Source organism: Rhinatrema bivittatum, chromosome 1, assembly GCF_901001135.1.
Source record: "Rhinatrema bivittatum chromosome 1, aRhiBiv1.1, whole genome shotgun sequence".
Lineage (NCBI taxonomy): Eukaryota > Metazoa > Chordata > Amphibia > Gymnophiona > Rhinatrematidae > Rhinatrema > Rhinatrema bivittatum.
The window spans coordinates 286,837,691-286,857,541 of record NC_042615.1 but is presented as its reverse complement, the minus strand read 5'-3'; the positions used below and the strand labels follow the sequence as shown (position 1 = coordinate 286,857,541).

Genomic DNA, 19,851 nt, shown 5'->3' with positions numbered 1-19,851 from the left:
ACCTTGTGGCCGCTCTGACCCCCCCCCCCCCCCTCCCCTCCCTCCCCCGTCCCCTCCCCCATGGCGTTTGCAGTACAGTGTCTGACTTCTTTTTTTTTTCTCCTCACCTAGACTGCATCTCACCCGAGTTCTTATCGATAAAAATCGGGTTCTGCTTTTCTGATGTGCTTTGATTTCCCTTTCCCCTTGTCCCTAAGTCGCTTATTAATGTTTCCCTCTTTCTCCCCCCCTCCCTCTCTCTCTCTCTCGCCTGTCCTCACTCCGCTCCAGCTCTCCCGTGCTGAGTTACTTTGGTGGAATCTCTGCTGACGTCACGCCGCTCCCAGTGTAGAAAGAGGGGGCGAGAAAGAGACGGAGAGACCGTCCTAGGGAGGGAAAGAGAGACGGACAGACAGACAGAAAGAGCGCGAGAAAGGGCCACCGAAAGACTTTTTTTCAAGCAGGAGCCCCCTCCTATCCTGGATCGGGAGACTGAACGGAAACTTTTGCAGAATCAGTGGATCCTTTTCATGCCGATTCTCTGCCCTTGATTTCTTGCTGCTGCTGCTGCTGCTGCTGCCGCTGCCTTTGGCTGAGCCTGCCTTGAGGATTGCTAAAGATCCGCGAGAACCAAGGTGGTCGAGAAGTCTACTGATAACCGGTAAGTGGAGGCCATCCCGCCGGGAGGAGAGATTAGGCCAGGCAGAGGACTGGTTCCACGCGGGGATCCCCCTGCTGCAACTTCATTTGTGCTTCCGATCTCTGGCTCGCTCTCCGGGCTCGCTCACGCTCCCCTCCTATTGCGGTTTACAAAGCGATTCAGCCAAACCATCCTGGGGATTTCCTGGTCTTTGTAGTCAAAAGAGTAAAATGATCAAATTGCTATATAAGTAGCATGTGATATATCTAAAAAACCTTCTGCTTCCTGGGACATTTCTCAAACCAATAAACCAGGAAGGAGTCTCCTTCTGCAGCAAAAAAAGCGGAGATGCACTTTTAAAACAGCAAAGAGTAAAACAAATGTTAATTTTTCTGCCGAAGGGAATACAGTTTCTTTATGCACGAGTAATTAGTAATTTGCCAACAGGCCTAAAATATCCTAATACCTGCGTGCTGGAAGCCCTTTATAGTCTGCAATTATTTAGGATTACAAATTAGTTTAATTATGTAAACGAATGATTCAATGAAAGTTTTCTTTTAATAAACAGGGTTCAGACTAGTAAAGCTCGTTTTTTGTCAGATTTTTAATACTGTGAATTTTCTTGGCGGGAGCCAAACTTTTGCCCAAAATTTGCGGTCCATTTGTTAACTCTTACAAAGATGCAAGCTTTAATAGATAAATGTGTGGCATGAACATACTTGTGCAGGATTCAAAGATGACTTGCCTAACTCTGCACACTGAAATCAAAATCTACAGAAAACTCACCAGGTCTAAGATACTGAACCAAGTTTTAAAAGAGAAGAAAGATCCTTTTAGTCAATTATATCCAGATCTTTATTTGTATTTCAAATCCTATATATCAAAATTTGAAGGTATACTCCTATGTAAAAAAAAAAAAAAAAGGATAATTAAAACATATCGCTATAAATCAAACGGCGATTTTAAAGAACATTTGGGATTCAGCTGTTTCCAGCCTCTTTTTCTTGTGGGAGGGGGTTTACAGGGGGGAAAAACCCTCTACACTGAGTAATGGAATCCCTGTTTTATCCGATTTTTCGCCATATCTTGAAAACGAATAAAAACAAAAAACAAAAAAAAAACGTATTTTTCCTCCAAAGCAAAGAACATAATTCAAATGTTGTTATATTCAAAAGGGCTAATTAATCTCACACTGAAACGCTTAAATAATCTAAACAAAGCAAATGTGATAGTTTCTGTTTATTAGTTTGATTACAGCTGGGATGTTGCTTTCTTAAAAGTTGAAAAGGGACCTAACTAGCTTTCTACGTGCCATAGGGTCTCTAACGTGGGATCTAAATACCATCTAAAATCACCTCGATCCAATTTTCCTCAAATTTTCTATAATTGTATCTTCCATAGCCAAAGAATGGGATACATTTTGAAGACAATAGATTTAATCCTTAGTGATTTGAAAGAGATTGCACCCGAGGAGAGGCCACGACATTTCACACCTAAAACTATTTGTTCTTGTACTAGTTAATGACTGGAAAAGTGGAGGCAATAACTTTATTCGTTTGTACCTTTTAGGACAGGCTATCGAAGTCAAAGATAGCATCTGGGATAGGGAATCCGCATCAGTGGAAATCAGCGTGATTATTCAAAGGGGAAAAATCAGATGGCTGCAAATTGGTTTAACTTTTTTTTTTTTTTTTTTTTACTGAGCCATCACTCTGCTAATTAAACCAGCAGTCTTCTTGTTTATTTTGTTATACCAATGCCACATCAGCCAAAATACCAATATCCCTGAAGAGAAGGCAATATATAGTTAGGAGTAGACAGGAAGGGAAATAAACGCTGGGCTACTGGAAGGCATTGATTCTGTCTAACAAGGCACATATAGAAAGAGCGCTGGGGGAAAAGGAAATACTTCCCAGCCGAAAAGTTGCTTATCTCAGTTTGTGAAATAAATTAGCAATAAATATAGGCCACGGGGCGAAGCGACCGAATTAGTCATTCAAGAAATGACTTGTCAGAAAGGAAAAACCTTAAAGAGCCGTTCACACAGGACCATGTGTATCGCCGGAGCTATAGCATTAACAATATTTTGCAAATCTGCAAAAGATGAATTCGATACACATGCATACATACATAGACTGGCTGCTCAAGAAAGCCTATCTAGAAGACTAGATATAGAGGTATAGATATTGCCTGCACACATACATACGTTTTCTTGAACAGCTAGTCAATGTATGCAGATGAATCAGATCGAGGTAAGAATATATTTGCTATACATGCATTTGTATATCTTAATATATACAAGAGGGAAATGAGAACAACTTTAAGATCTTGCCGCTTCAACTGAGGCCTCCCCTCCCTTCCAAAAGGCGAAATCTAATAAGTTGGGTAAGAAATGAGCTGAACAAGTTTTGTATCCCTCAATTATTTATAAAAGAAACTACACGCTGTTAAGGTGACAACAGCACACGATTTAAAAAATGTGCATTATTTACTACTTGCATTTTTTTTTAAATCCGATTAAATTATCTTTTGTGATGTGATCAAAACGTTTTGAGCTGCGGGCTGCCGCATCTTAGGCACCAGCTAATAATGCAGCCAGTTCAGACATTAGGAGAAAAAAGAAGATTACCGAGATGATGACATGCAAATTTCCAGTGAAATTATCATAAGTAAACATTTGAAGCCTGAACTAATAAAATCCCATCTGTGTTACTTCATATCGAGTTAGTAGAGAGCTGTGATAATGAATTTTGTAATATCTCACGAACAGACATCTCAATCAGGCACTAATCCTGTGATTTTACTGCAGAATCACTCAGATCGAGGGGGGCAGCCAGACTGCTGCTTCTCTGGCGCAGGGCTGGGTGGGACAGAAGAGCGGCAGCAGAGCAGGAGAAGGAACAGCGAAAGCAAACAATCAGAGAGCAGCCTGCTCCAGGGCGGGAAGATCTGCTCCGGGAGGCAGAGGTCGGACACAGCTCCCCAGCCCAGATCCATCCTGCTTCCCAGGAACAGTCTTCCTAACCTCTGCTGATGGAGAAGGATCCCAGGGATTTTTTTTTTTTTTTAAATGTAGGAACAGATGGAAACAACCCCTCGGTTAACCAGGCCCTTCTCCAATAAGGCATTTGTATGAGCTTTCGGAGCATATATCTTAGCGAAAAAGAAAGATACTAGCCCTGTAAATGCTGAGAAATAAGAACTGCAGAAAAAGGCGATGTCTATTTGCAACCTTAACAAAATTGGGAGCAAAATAAAACATTAAAAAAAAAAAAAATTAGATCTCTGAGAATGTAGGTTGACCACACCGAACAATGGAGTTTATAACACGGCCTTTATTTCGAAATATTTTTCTCAGATCCGACCCGTCTACCTGTCTGCTGCCTTGCTTATAGCTTCCCTTTCTGATAGAGCTACCATTTGCTCTGTTTAAAACTTACCTTTTCAAAGACAGTGCTAAACTTCTTTACTTGGTATAATTTAAAAAGTAATTAATTGAGCTTAGTTAGGGAGTGACTTGTCGCCCGCTGGTAATTAGCTGCAGTTTTTCTAAACGGTAAGTAGATTAGGAGAAGGTGGGGTATCAATTATGCCAATCTGCAAGTGTTGGAACTGACTAATTAGTTAGATAAATCGGTCTGAATTAAGCCATTGTAGCATAACATTTAAAAAATGTCAAGTTTACAAATTCATGAAATGACATATTTAATAGAATGTAATACAAAAAAAAGCAGTTTTTTAGGGCATTTGTTGAAAACACTAATTAAAGGTAATTTAATTCAAACTGTTTAAAAAATACTCCCTCTGCCTCTTATAACAATTATAATAGCAAATGCAGATAAAACCGTAAACGAAATGACTGTACTAGGCCTTACGGCTTTGTTACCGCTGTTATTTTCGATTGGTTGTCATATACAGCGCGTAAAATCGTTCAATTCAGGCAGGACTAGTAGTACCGCTGCTGCTTATTTTAGAAACAAACACGAAATTTCTGATTTGCATCCCAGGGATGAGCCAACGATCCATAAAAGGTCTTTTGCATTTCGTTTTTTTTGTTTTTTTTTTTTTTTCTGAAAGAATGTGACTCTTACAGGTCTTAACGTTGCTGTCTTACAGATAACGGGCGATTTCAGACATGGAGCCCAACTGTCGTAAACTGGCGTCGGCTTGTGTGCAGTTAGGTAAGAAAGAAACAGACGAGAAAGAATGCACAAAATGACAGGTGTATGTCTCACACACACACACACACACACACGCAAGTGGAAAACTCTGTACAATTCTGACAGCCGGTTGCAAGAAACAATCCCATAGATTGCTACTAGGTGCAATTCTAGGTGGACAAAAAGAGAGGTAGCTGGCTAGCTAGATCTGATCTTAAATAAATTCTCAAAACCAAAGGAGTAAGGCCATTCCTTCCCCCCCGATCCGTAGCTCCAATGCCCCCGTGAGCACTGAACAAATCCCCCAGACCAGGCGAGCGGGCAACTGCAACTACAGTAATAACGACTCGGACGATATTACTAGCAGCAGCAGCAGCAGCAGCAGCAGCAGCATCTCCCTGAATCTTTTCCTTTCCTTGTTTGCCCCAGGGGGGGTGCAGTCCTCCACAGTCCAATGTCTTTTCTCTAAAGACTTGGAGGCTTAAAAAAAAAAACAAAAAAAACCAAACACGAGTTCAGCGGGAACGAAACATCTGAGAGCAGGAAAGAGGCGGGAAAATTGTTCGGGAGGCATCCAAGGGCGAACGGTGAGCGGGGCAGGGGGTGGCCCCCTCCCCTGGCTCGGTAGCTCCGGCGAGGCTCCCTTTCTTCCTTACTGGGCGGAGGATGCTTTACGGGGGGCTGCAGGGGGCACCGTCTGGGCTTGGCCTGCGGCTCGCGGCTGGAAAGTTTGCAGCTCCGGGGCCGGGAGGACCTGGGCCCAGGAGTGATCGAGCAGCGCCCCCTGCTGCCCGCTCTCGCTTTCAGCCCAGGCACTCCCGCAGATCGGCGCTGTGTGTGCGTGCGCCTAGGTGGATGGATGAACGGAGAAGGCCGGACATAGCAGAAGGGGGGGGGGGGGGGGGGGGGGAAGGATGATGTAGTTCAGTAAAAAAAAAAAAACAACCGCGTGCAGCTAGACAGGCCTAAAAAAAATGTGAAACGCACCCTACAGCCGCCAACATAGCCGTATCAGTAAGCGGCAAACGGCTGCTTCCATCCCGGGTTACCTTTCGACAGGATCAACCTGCAACGTGGTTGCACGGCTTGTTTTAAAATGTTATTGATTTGCATTTTAGCGCATTAATCAAACTTTAAGATAAATGTTATTTACCCGCTAAATAACGTTATTCAAATCCCCATCTTGAGAACAAGTGTTTTACTGAAGGTATCCTCACTAACTACCCCACTGTTTTTAACTTCTGGACTCTTTCACCAAGACAAAGCGCGCGCGCGTGGGGGGAGGGGGAGGCTGTATTAGAAATATAACCAGGCGAAGCTTTCATCCTTTAATTGGACGTGCAAACTCACGAGTGGGAACACGTTAAAGCACGACTAGCAATAACAATCACCCAAACGTAATCTTCATTTTGTCTAGAATAAGAAAAATGACAGGAGATCCCTCGTTTTAGTGATTTAGAGAAAAAAAAAGAAGGGTTTTCGGAGGGGAGAGGGGGGAGTTTCCTGTGCATACAACCACAGGAAAACGGGACCTTATTCGCCATAGCAAATTTTCATTTTAGTTATGAAAATAAAAAAGTAGCTCTTTATTTTTATTTTTTTTTCTGTGATGTAGGAGTAAAAGAAATGTAGGATCTGTCCACTTGGGGCGTCATCTGTCAGAGATTCCTGCCACCTTTTGTTCTTACATGATGAGCCCAAGGATCTTAGGAAAGTAGATCCCTTCCTTATACCTTAGGAAAGAGTCTGATTCGTCCGGCATTGTTCCTGCAGTTGTAGGAAAAATCCAGCATGAGGTTTTAACGATTAGGTTAATTTTGAGTATTTATTTCTATCATCAATTTAATTATACTAAAACGTTCTGGAAATGATTAAGTAAAAAAAAAAAAGCGGAAACATTTTAAATGACTATATATACGTTATTAAGTGAAAGAGAGAGAGAGGGAGTGCGTGTGTTTGACATAGTCCACTTTTGCAATCCCTAATGTATGGGGGAACAGCTACAGAATTGCAGGTGTATCTGGTTAGGAGGTGTCAGGTTTTCATCCACAAATAAAAACAGTTTGAATAATGTAGGACTGGAGGAAGGCCTTGTGCACGGGCTGAGAATAACAAAAGCTTTCTGGTTTGTTTTTGTTTTTTTTTTTTACCTTTCAAAGAAGTTTCAGGGAACAGGTGGTCTTAATCTAAGGATATTGTACTATCTAATGGGAAAAGGGGACCTTTCTGATGCAAATGCTATAATAAATTTATGAGCCCTTACAGGAAAGTTTTATTGTACTAAGTATTGTACAAGTAATATCCCCATATGCTACATGGCAGGTTGACTATTACTTTCCATGTTATGAAACACATGGTCTTTCTCTCAACCATTAATTATGAGGTAGGATTATGGCATTCTCTGCAAAGTGTCCCCTATATTATGTGTAAGGGATTGGCCTTCCCGTGGAAGTGAAATCCCTCTACAAGAATACTATTCATTAAAATATTGAATATATGCTGAAAAACTTCATATTATTGCAATCCTTTTTCCTAAGCCTCTATCTTTAAAAGCGATAACTGTGTACATTCTTACGTTGTACCATTCTAGTGTACAAAATTATTTATTTAAAAAAAAATATCATACTTGTTGTATAGGTCACTGGATTTCTTGAAAGCCAAATAAGTGTTTATTTAAAAAAAAAAAAAAAAAGAGAGAGAGCTGTGAGTGGTTAGAGGAATAGGTCAATGCGGTGGTATTGGGGTTTTTTTTTCCGGAAATGTTTTCGGATTGAATTCCACATTTACTTGCGTATTTTCTCATAGCATTCTGTATCAGATGATAGGAGGAAAAGCCAAGTACTTTATTGTACCCAGTCAAAGCTTTGGAAAATTATTTGGTTCCGGGAAGGAGGTGAATGAAACGCACCGTGCAAGCATTCAGAATTGGATGATACTTCAAATATAGCCCAGCAGTGTGCGTGCGTGTGAGTGTGTGTGTGTGTGTGTGTGCGTGGTGCGGTATTTGTTATAGACAGCTGTGTGTGTGTGTGTGTGTGTGTGTGCGGTGCGGTATTCGTTACAGACAGCTCTGTGTGTGTGTGTGTGTGTGTGTGTGTGTGTGCGTGCGTGCGTGCGTGGTGCGGTATTTGTTATAGACAGCTGTGTGTGTGGTGCGGTATTCGTTACAGACAGTAGTACAAACAGTTAAGACAAAGCATAATTCAGCAGGGGTTTGCTACCGTCCTCTTTCTTTGGGGGCCGTATTTTCCTTAACAAACACACACACGCACACAAAACTGTAGAAAATGTTTGGCATATATACACACCACACATACATAGCTGGGCTATACACATACACGCACACAAAACTGTAGAAAATGTTTGGCATGCAGAGCCTTTAGTGAATCGGGCCTACAGAAAATATTACCATTGTTACTAAATCTGATCGCATCTTCCTTGTCCTCCGGCCGAGTCCGACTGCTCAACCATTGTCTTGAGAAAAGGATTCGAGTTATAATAACCTGACAGTGTCCCACCCTTCATTTGTTGTTTAAATGCAAGCCGTTTTCTAACCAATCTGCCCCGAAAATTAACCTTCGCCCACACATCTGCCTGGCAGTCCGCGGGCGCGTTCTTTGCGCTCGCTTCGCACCTCTCTTCACCAGTAAAGCGATGCTGAGACGCGCAGTCAAGCCGGCGGTTGTAGCAGGTTTTTCTTAGACTAGAAATGAAAAGTTGCCATTTGCTCCTTGCCTATTTTTCCTTCCGTCTGCGGGGGGGATAATATATGCAGCAGTTGTTCGACTGACTCGAGGGAAAACTAAATGTATAACGAAAGCTTATTCGTGAGGAGGAATATACTAATGGAACAATCTGATGTCTGCTTAATCCTATGTAAAAAGCTTTGTCGTCTTCCTAATATTGACTGAATGGGTAATTAATGGCTCTTCATCTAGGAGAATACCCGGTAATCCAAGATAGGAAAAAAGACAACAAGCCAGAGGTAAAGGGGGGTGGGGAGAGCACAGGACCAGAAGCAAACGACATAAGCACCAATTTGTCCATTTAGAAGAGCATTAGGCCTCCCCCGAAACAGTGAATTCGTGCAACAAGAGCCAAAAGAGGGCGGCGAACTCTCCGGGCTTTAACGTCTCCCCGGATCGCTTCCAGCAGGAAGGGCTCTCAATATCCGCGCACAGCCTGTGGCTGGCTCCCCTCCCCCCCCCCCCCCCCCCCCCAACATGGATGCTCACTTGTGGGAACCAAACGTAAATGAAATCGCAGGGGGAAAAAGAGGATCCCCCGTGAGAATGATTCCAACAGGCAGTGAAAGTGCCATCGCCCAGGATGGCGAAAAGCCGAAAGAATAGATTCGCATTATTATGTATTTATCTATTTATTTATTTATTTATTTTGGTCCGTTGTTTTGTTTTGCTTTTTTTATTTATTTGTTTGTTTGGTTTGTTTGTTTGCTTTTTTTTATTTATTTGTTTGTTTGGTTTTTCCTTGCTCGTTGATAAGTTTCAATTATTCTTCAGTATGGATCAGGGAGACGTTTCTGATTCCGTCAGCTCCCCCTAGAACTAATAGATGACTTGATTTACTATAATGAGGTGGTTGGAAGGTGGGTCCTCAGCTGACAGCTTTTAAAATATTATTTCGCTAGGGAAATAAAAAGCTTCATCTCAGATTATAGGGGGGGATTTGGGGGGGATTTACGGTCGCCATGACAACTAAGGCGGATTGTTCGCTACCCCGACAATTGAGGGGTGGGGGGAGACAATGGTGGCCTTTAAATCGAGGAACGCCGGTAAATGGGGGCTTTTCTCCTCTTGCACTGTGGGCACCGCACTCCCCAGGACGGTTCTGCGCTGGCTCGAGAAACCTCTCAGGTGGATTCCACCTCTAAGAATTGTTTCGCATGGTTTCCGATTCTTAACTGGACCAGGCTGGGGTGAGGGGGGGGGGGGGGGAGATCCAGTGCATCCCCCGTAGGCTGCACGCGTTTCCATCCGAAATAATTGGCCCTTTATCCCCCCAAAGAGCCAAGGACTCTGCCAGGGAACCGTTCCCAGCCCGCTCTATTCGGGAGGCCCGGAGAGAACATTTGGGGAAATAATAATAAAACCCGAGATTGCGACATTTCAGCTGGACCTGTCCTTGGTCACCGCCACTAGGACCTGGGCTGTGGGGACAGAAGGTCTCCTACATCAAACGTGGGTTGTGGTTATAAACGTGGACGGTGGAGGTCAGAGTATAATAGTACATACAGTACATACAGCCCGGTGAGCAGGAGGCCCGCGTTTGAAGGCAATGGGGCAGGTGCCAAGGGGCTCGGCCTGCGCTGAAAGTCCCGGGCCAGACGGGACAAACCGCCCGGGCCGGCGCTTACCTGGCGGCCCAGTTGTGCAGAAGAAACTCGCACGGGGGGGTCCAGACGTTTTAAGAGCTCATTATTTTCTCACAGGCTGCGCCCAGGAACTGGTGCTAACCCTGCTAAATTGTTTATCGGAGGGCGGGGGAGGTGCTCATTTGCAACATCTCTGCGCCTGTCTTGCAAATAATAGCGCAGGCCCCCCCCCCCCCAAAAAAATGTGTAAAATGTATCTAGAAATCCGTGGCAAAGCAGTCAACGCCCGGTTTAAGTTCTTATCGCTTACTTGCCACGTAATTGGGAGCCTTTGGGCCTTTCCCAGTAAGCTTCATCCACCCCCTCCCCCACCCCACCCTCACCTTCCCACCCGACCCAAGAAACCTTCCTGAATCAGGACCTTCGCGCGCGCTACTCTGATTTGAGTATTCAAAGAAGTGAAGCAAAGCAGCTGAATACATGAATGCTAACGCAGCAGTGGCCCGGGCAGGCTGCATAATGAAGGTTGGGAAGGATAGAGTATTGCAGGTCATGATTTACCACCTTGAAAAACAAGGGACAGATTTGGCGGCTGTGGGGGGTGGGGGAGAAGGGTCTCCTGTACAGAGGGAGCTGCGCTGGCGGAAAGGTCTTAGCGCAGACTTTAATACTGTGGTCGGAATTAATTACAGAGCACGGCCACTGCCTTTACTACTGAAAGGAGGGGTGGTAGAATTACGTCCAGCAGCGGGTGAAATGTTTCGTATCGTTTGAGGCATAGAATTCAAACGACGTGAAAAAAAAAATTCATTTGCAAGGGGACGAGCAGCTGCTCTCAGGCAATTCTATGAGATTTGTTCCTTTTCTGTTTTTTGTTGGTTTTTTTTAAGGATCTTGTCCAGGCCGTTTTATTCTCGGGAATTACTCTTGCAAAAAAGCGGAACTAAACTGGGTGACTTTATTTTCCTTCAGTCATTTTTATTAGTATTTAAATATAAAAGCAACTGTTACGAATTGCAATGAGCAAGTGATAAATATAACGTACAATATCAATATTTGCTCCAATAGCAATTAGAAAAAAATTGAATAACAGTTAAACAATTTACCCTACCTATATTATTCCCTGCTTTCTTTTTTAAGTTCTTTTTCAAATATAGTGAAAGAACTATATAAAAAAAAACCCCTAATAAATTCCCTTCCCCTCTTGTGCCTGACACCATCATTCTCCAAAAAGAAATTTGTCAGTTCTTAATAATGTAAATGCTAATCATTACCAGAAATAAGAACTTCGAACTTACCTTCTATTTATTTAAATATAAACTACCACTATTAATGATTTAAATCCAAAACTTTAGCTAATTTTATTTTTCACTGGATAAGTATTAAAGATCATAGTGCAAGTTTTATTTGGCAGATTATTATAATATTGGATTGCCATATTAATAAGAAATTTCTCCCAACTTTGCCACCTTGTCCAGACAAACATCTGATATAGTTGTATTCTCCACATTGTTTAATTAGGTGCTGCATCATCTAGCCATTTGCACGATATGCATTTTCTAGCTATTGGAAGGCATTTCTGAAGGAAAAGGTTAACACATTTTTCCTTAGGAATTTTTTTTTTTAAGTGTTCAACTCTGAAACAAGGTTTTTCATTTCTCAGAGTTTGAGATTGCCACCCAACTGTCCACATTGAGCCATTTTTGGAGTTGTAGGCTCTTCTCCTGGAGAAAGGCCACTTTCCCATCAATCTGTAACTTGCAGGGCTGTGCTCAGGCCGATTCCTGCGCTGTTTATGGAGCCAAGTATCAGACCCATCTCTTTGTCAGCATCATTTCCACTGCGCGGCATAGCATTATATATTACATAAGAAGTGCCATGCTGGGTCAGACAGAGGTCCATCGAGCATGAGCACCTGGCTTTTGAATTTTGCACCAGGCTCACCCAGCACTATAAAAGCACGATGCAATGTATTTCTTGTAGCTGTCTTTCTAAATAAATCTTTTTGGGGATTATTTACAAACTCCAAGGATAACAGTGCAGGGCTCAGTGCAGAATAGCATAGCAATGCCCAAAAATGTGACAGCCCTCAGCATAGATAGATAAATAAATAGACAGATAGATATCTGCAAATTTACTAGATGCAGTTAGCTCAATTTATGTACTTTGTAGAGAGAGTTGGGTCTGAGGCCAGTGCTATAAGTAGAGCCCATAGGTTAGAGATTGCTGGGAAAATATGGTTTTTTGGAGAAGGAGTTGGGGGGCTAGGGCTTAAATCACTGATCTTTAAGCAAATAGAGAACCTATGAAGCAGGCCCCACCTGTACTTTTTATAAAGACGTCCTCAAACTTTGATAATTATACCACATTTTTTACAAAATTGAGGTGGTATTTTAAAAGAATGGGGCTCGTGTATCTCGTGCTGGCACACTGTACTATGCTGACCTCAGTATTTTAGTGCCGGATGGGTGACAATTATCAACCAGTGTTAAAACAATGAGATATGAGGCAAGTTGGATTCAGGTGCAGAAATTTTCATGGGTTAGCACAGGCTATGAGCAATGACAAATGCATTGCTTATGTGATTTGATAACTTTTCTTCACACTTTCCATGTGATTTTTTTTTTTTTTTACATAGTTTTACGCTGCAATTAAGGCCTGTATAAGGATTTTACATTGTTTCATTTCCTGGACAGCATTGTCTGTAGAGTGTGGCAGAAGTATCAATTTGCTCCCCACTCCTGATAAGTATTTTAAATAAAAGGCATTTGTGCCCAGAGAAGAATAAAATCGGCTTCCTTTATCCAAAACACAGGTAACCTACCCGTCTTATCTAGGAGGAAGCAAGTTTCACATACTCATTGATGCCTAACCATTCATCAGGTGGATAGATTTACAGATACAGGGCACCCAAGACAGACAGGGCCACATGTGCACACAGCTACTCTGAATTATGATTCCAGGATATAGAGGGCCTATACTTTATAGCTGAAACAAAAATGAATAATTAATTGATATTAGACCTTGTACTAAAACAAGGGAAGCTTTCACCAGTTATACATATTTGCACAGTGAAAAACCAAAGTGAAAATATCTATGCCCAGACATTTTCCTCAAGTAAAATGAAGTAATTCTTGAAATTACTTTTGAATTTGTTTCATGTTTGTCAGTCTGATACCCATCAGCATATTTGCCACATCATCAGATCATGGGCTCCTCATTGTATCATTGATTATTTAGTTTTGCACAAAAGACTGATGAAGCAATCAGTGTCAAACAATTCTTTTTGCAAAAGAGTTTCTTTCATTCTATACTTATGAGAAATATATTTTTAAAAATATAAGCCTTACCATTTAAACTATACTATATGGGCAAAATAAATGTTCACAATAGTTTGACTCTCCATATGGATCCTGGCATATTATTGCATGCTATTTCCACCAGACCATGAAGAGCTCTGGTGCTTCATTATCTGGATCAGGATAGGTTATTTTGTTATTTTTACACACTGCCTTGTTATGTATCTTCATTTGCTTTTTTTTTTTCTTTTTTTTTACAAAAATATGTTTTCTGTTCTAAGGTCATTTACCAGCTTTCTCTATAACTACAAATAAATGTTCTATTTATGTATTTATTATTTCCATGTCTAGACCACTCCTCCCAAGAAGACTGCAGAGTGCTGTAAAATAAAATACAAACAAAACCATATTTATATAATAAAAACAAAAAATAAAGATTTGAATTAAATCAGCAATAAACAAAAACAAATCACAGAAGTTGAATAAGCAAAAATATTTAAAAAAAATATAAAATAACTTACACATTTCTAACGACATACAATGCAATGATATGATATAATAAAAACACATCACAGGCAGCTTAACCAGCAAAACAAAACGTATGAAAATAGTTTACAAATCTCTGGAAAAAAACAAAAAAAGGGACAACTTGAGACTTCCCTAAAGCAATTGTAAAAAGCCAAGCCTTACACAGGTTCCTAAAGGAAGGAGGGTCTGATTAATTTAGGGGGTCACTTACTAAGCATTTTTCCCAAAGACAGAGAATGGGAGAAAAGCCTTAGTCAGACCCTCCTTCCTTGTAGAGTTCCAACAAACTGGTCCTACACAAGAGAACAATTTCTAATTTACTGATTGTTTTGAAGCAGTTTTAAACTTTACCTAATGAGATGCATCGTGCAGAATGGTAGCAGGCTGTTACGGAGTGTGTTGCCAATTTGGTCCCGGGATTTAATCACATAATCTGCACGGTAAATCCCATCTATTCTTTTAAATTTAATACCCCGCATATTGAAAAACCTCTAGCCGATTAAAAAAATATATATTGTATATTTTTTTAAGGTTATGTATTTTTGGTGAGCTTTCAATTCACTGCTAATAGTGGTTGCCTTGCGTTGTTTCTAGTATTTTAATCATGTCATTGGCATTCCCATTGCAACTGAACTCAGATGTGACTTCAAGAGAGTTTGCGAACAGGGCTAAGGGATTTAGCGCCTGCTCATAAATCACTCCAGAAGCCGAGTGCCAGCTAAGCCCTTACTAAGCTTTCATAAAGGAACTTGTTAGTTGAACTTTGTTTCTACATATTCAAGTGAACGAACACAGCAATCGCGCCTCTTTGCTCGTTGATGAACCAATAGTGTTACCAACTTTACTCCTGTTTTACAACAACTGTACTTTCGGAGACCAAATCAGCCTATAGAGGGTATTTTTTCTGGAGGGGGGAGGGGAATGTTGGGGTTATTGGTTGGCTTGTTTTGTTTTGTTTTGTTTTTTTAGCACTCATTCAATTGTGTGGGGATATTTTTTACTCCTCTTGCGATCCATTTTTACAATATGAATCGTATGTATCGTCCTCATTTCTATGCGTTGACGAAGGCTCCTTGCATTCAGGCAGCACAGCAGGCGCCCTTAGCCACCGCATGAAAACATTGCATTATTTCCGAAGTTCAAGCGGTAGCGCTGCTTTGTAAATATGGTGACTGGGTTAACGCTGTCTTAGTTCTAGGCACCGGGATTTACACTGTGTAAATAAGTCTCGAAACTGCATCAGATTCCTCCACAAAAACATCTAATTAGTATTTTCAATGGTGAAAATGCAGAAAGGAAAATTGACACCAAAATCTTAATAAGTGAACTTCTCCAGGCTATGTCAAATGAAGAGAATACTTTAGAGCTTTAAACTGTCAATATTTTCAGGCAGCTTAGATATTGATTGCAATTGTCATTTTTACCGTAACAGGATCATAGTTTATATTTTAAAAATAATGCACTACGGCATAATTAAAACTAAAATCTATTCCAATTTAACTTTTGCTGTTCCTAAATCAGCAACAGCCCATTAATGGTCCTGGGACGGTGAATCTGAGCTGCAACTCTGTTTGAACGGTGCAGAAACTAACTGGGAATGAAAAATCAGAATTTCACCCTGCTGTGCTGGCAGTAAAGGGTAGGCTGTATGCCTGAACCAGAGAAGTATGTCATGGACCTTCTCCCCTTGTCAAAAAATATCCACATCTCAATTTTAGAAAGCTAAAGGCCCCTCGAACATACTACCCCCCCCCCCCCCCCCCCCCAATGCCTCTTACCTCATCATTGGTATTTGAAAATGGTGCCGGCCTACCCTGGGGTACAATCTCACATCCTTACAGCAAACTGTTGCTGGTTTTAGTGCTATAGCCATTGCCATTTTGAAATGCTGACCCAGCCAGGCAGGAGTGACCCGGGATTGCTCCTGCCTCGCCTAAAGACCACCGATGAGGTAAGAGACATCCAGGTGGGTGGAGGCTGGCCTGAAGAACCTTGAATTTAAAAAAAAAAAACTTCTGCAGCAGGAGCAAGAAGCAGTGTAAGGCCTAGGCCCGGGGCTGGTGACTGCTCAGTGAGGAAAATTAAATGAAATGAAAAACCAACGAAATTTAATTGGTTTTTCTTTTCATTTTTTTACATTAAATAAAAGAAAAAATACAATTTCCTGTTTCATTTCAAGTCAAAGCATATCCCCAGTCTAGTGTCTGGGATTTGGAGTCCATGACTCAGGGCTCCAGAAGGAACTCTGGTGAATGGCTTCCTGCCTCAGGACTATAGCTGCAGTGACTAGACTAGGACCAGCGAGAGGGAGAGTCTATAAAAATAAATAGGAGGAAAACACCCAGGCAGTTGTCAATGAAAGTTCATGGGCACCAGAACCTCAATACTAGCTATAGAAGAACAAGAAGAAAGTTGGAACAACTGGGCCAAAAACAGAAAAAACATAAATGTACAAATGAAAAAAAAAAGTACAAATAGCAAATAAAAGAGCACTGAAATTTTAACACCATTTGGAACAAGAAGCAGACTATTTCTTCCTGCCTTTACAAGGATTCTCCTTCTGACCGGTTCACTTTGGGAATGTATTTCTATAGTGCATGTCTCTTTTGTTCTAGCACTAGATGAAGCACTCACCCAGTTGTAAAATAGTGTGTTTAGCTCAGAGTAGCACTATATAGAGTTAGTACCAGACATGTGCTGAAAAGAGTTATTAATGTGAGGCCTCAGGGCTCTCATACCCTTGCACCAGTCCAGATTCAGGGTTGGTGCAAAGGTATTAGGCCACCTAAGTGAACCTTCAGCCTTGCAACATCCTCATCCCAAATAATTATCAAGCCCATAGGCCACACCCTGCCCCCCCCCCCCCCAAGATTTTGAATTAAACTCATTCTGATGATGATCCCACCACTTCCCCTCCCAGAACAATACTATAAAAACACATAATTTTGGACATCAGCTGTTTAAATATGTTTCAGAAATTAGGTCATGGTGTCTAATATATGTGTCAACTATGATTTTTGGGACTAGACTGCAAAATAAATCATGAAATACATAGATATATAAATTCAAAGGAATCCATACTGCATTGGCTGAATTGTTTGGCTGGTTGGCTGAACTAGGATGTTTCCCCTTACTACTTACCATACAAAAAAAGTTCAGATTCTATTGTCATCTCAGTAACAGTGACACAAACACCTTTCACTGCCATACACTTTGTGAAGTAACACAAATCCCTGCAAGAAAAGTCACTGAGAACCTATATAGCAAATCTGCCACACCAAAACAGCAATAGCCCTACCTATCGAAAGGCAGCACTGCATGTATTACAGTGGGCCCTGGTGCACCAATATACCTCCTGTTTGGTAAACAGATTACTACACATCCAACAGGTTAGTAGAACACCTCATCTCAGTCACTCACAGAGAACAAAGACCCTCACCAAATGCAAAGTAAGTGATCACAAAATTTAAACAATGCTATGCCAACAGAAACTGAACTCTTCTTTGGTTTGCTGTCTAATCTAGCCTTACCCCCTCCCCTCCTGTTCCCTGAAGAAGGGGATGGGAGGGAGTAGATCAGAGAGCAAAGAGGCTTTACTTTGCTCTGTACTGCTCACTTCCCTGCAGAACAGGTGAGGTGGAGAGCAAAGAAGGGAAAAACAGGAAAGGAAAGACTTAGGGTGCAGAGTAGCTTTTCTAATGCATTGCAGTAAAGAATTTCTGCTACAGGCATTTCCAAACAGGGCTGAAAGTTTACTTTGTTGGGAATCAGAAAAATGTCCCTAGATTTACAATTCCAATTTTTTTTTATGAGGGGCTTACATTTTTATCATATTAAATATCTCAAACTTTTTGAAATGAAACATTTACTTGTAGTTCTTGTTTTAAATGTGTCTCACAAAAGCTCATTTCATTTCATTTATTATATTTGTTACTCACCAATTCCCTTGGATGCAGGAGGTGAGCCTCAATAATACAGTAAAATACAATTAAATAGATAAAACCTTCAGGATTGCTGTAAAAAATACCAACGCATTCACATACTCCGTTAAGCAATCAAAAATGCAGCCCATAGCACATGAGCCTATATCCAAAATGAAAAACACAAGTGCACGCATAAAATTAAATAATCCATAAACACAGACTATCAGCTCGGCTACCTCCACCAACTCCGAAAGTGCTCATAGCTTAAAAGCCCCTTCTGTCTCTTTTTGGGAAATGCATGGCCTTTGAATGCCCTTAGCATCATCGTTATTATAGTGATGGGCATTAAATTCATCCAGCACTAATATTTTGAGCAAAGGATTGTGGTTGCTGTGTCGGTCCATTTGGATATTAGAAACAAGGGCCAGTGAACAAGTTTTTTATCCGCTGACTCAATACATCTGTGACGGGCTTTCAAGAGCTATTCTTATAACAGATGTACCATATTGTGTTAGTCCAGGGTGGCCAACTTCATTCCTCAAGAGCCACAAACAGGCCTGGTTTTCAGGATATCCACAGTGAACATGCATGAGATAGTTTTGCATCTACTGGCTCCATTCTTTGCAAATCTATCTCGTGCATATTCCTTGTGGATATCCTGAAAACTAGATCGCTTGTGCCTTTTGAGCATCCCTGTGTCAGTCCAATAAAATGGCTCAGCTACAGCTTTTGGGTTTTTTTTGCTGACCCTTATTCCTACCTATGTAGCACTAACATTTTGAGCCCACCATGGCAGAACCAGACAGTGCTGCAGCTGCCTCATGATGTTGTTGTGGCAACTCTGCTTCTCTGGCCATTATTTCAGCACCCAAGGATGCATTTGTTTGGTACGGCACAAAATGGGATTGAATTCAGCCCTATTAGATCATTTCGCTGGCAGGTCCTGATATCATGCCAGCATTCAAAGAGCAAGCGCAAGGCAAACAAATAGACTGCACTGGCATGAATAATGTAATAGTGGAGGTAAGTTTCTTGTAGGTGAAACACAGGTGAAGCCTCAAGGACATGTGCTAGATGTGATTTACATGGATTTCAGGAGAGTGTGTTACACTGTCCCGCATAGGAGGCTCATGAATAAAATGAGTAGTCTGGGAGTGGGCCCTAAGGTGATGGACTGGATTACAAATTGGTTGACAGAGGGTAGTGGTAAATGGAATTCACTTGCAGGAGAGGAAAGTGATCAGTGGAGAGCCTCAGGGCTTGATCCTGGGGGCTGACTCGGATCAATATCTTTGTGAGTGATATTGTGGATGGGATCGAAGGAAAAGTTTGCCTTTTTGTGGATGACTCTATGAAGTGCAGCAGAGTGGACATCCTGAAGAAAAAGATGACAACAGAATGAGAAGTGATATAATAAAGCTAGAGGAGTGGTTGAAAGTTTTGTAGGCTTGCCAAAAAAGTGCAGTGTGATGTATTCTGTGTAAGAAATCCAAAGGAGCAGTAAGCGATGGGGGGTGGGGTAAGGGACCACGCACGGGCCAGGAGAGAGACCTTAGGATGATGGTGTCAGGTGATCTGAAAGCAGCACAGCAGTGGTTACTAAGGCCAGAAGGATGATAGGCTGCATACAGAGAGAGACATAACCAGCAGGAAATAGAAGGTAATGCAGCCCCTGTGCAGATCACTGGTGAGGACTCACCTGGAGTATGGTGTTCAAATCTGGAGGCCGTATCTCAAAGAGGACAGAGAGAGGATGGAGGTGGTCCAAAGAAAGGTGACCAAAATGGTGTGGGATTTGCAACAAAAGACATATTAGATGAGACTGGACAATGTACTGTATATATCTATACCCTAGAGGAGAGAATATACAGGCAGGTATGAGGCTGACTTTTGAACACTTGAAAGCTATTGCAAAAAATGCACAAGAAACAAACCATTTCCAATGAAAAGGAAGCTGTAGAATTAGGGACATGATATGTAGTTCCAGAAG

General features: G+C 41.6%; 1 protein-coding gene across 1 annotated transcript in view; it reads left to right on the top strand.

The window, feature by feature from the left end:
* The first annotated feature begins 292 nt into the window (after window positions 1-292).
* PITX2 (paired like homeodomain 2) overlaps window positions 293-19,851 on the top strand; it is a 37,359-nt gene continuing 17,800 nt past the window's right edge. Inside the window, exons 1-2 of the mRNA XM_029596173.1 lie at window positions 293-640; window positions 4,736-4,800. Of these exons, the coding sequence (XP_029452033.1) occupies window positions 4,755-4,800 (46 nt within the window). The 5' untranslated portion in view covers window positions 293-640; window positions 4,736-4,754. The remainder of the gene's footprint in view (window positions 641-4,735; window positions 4,801-19,851) is intronic.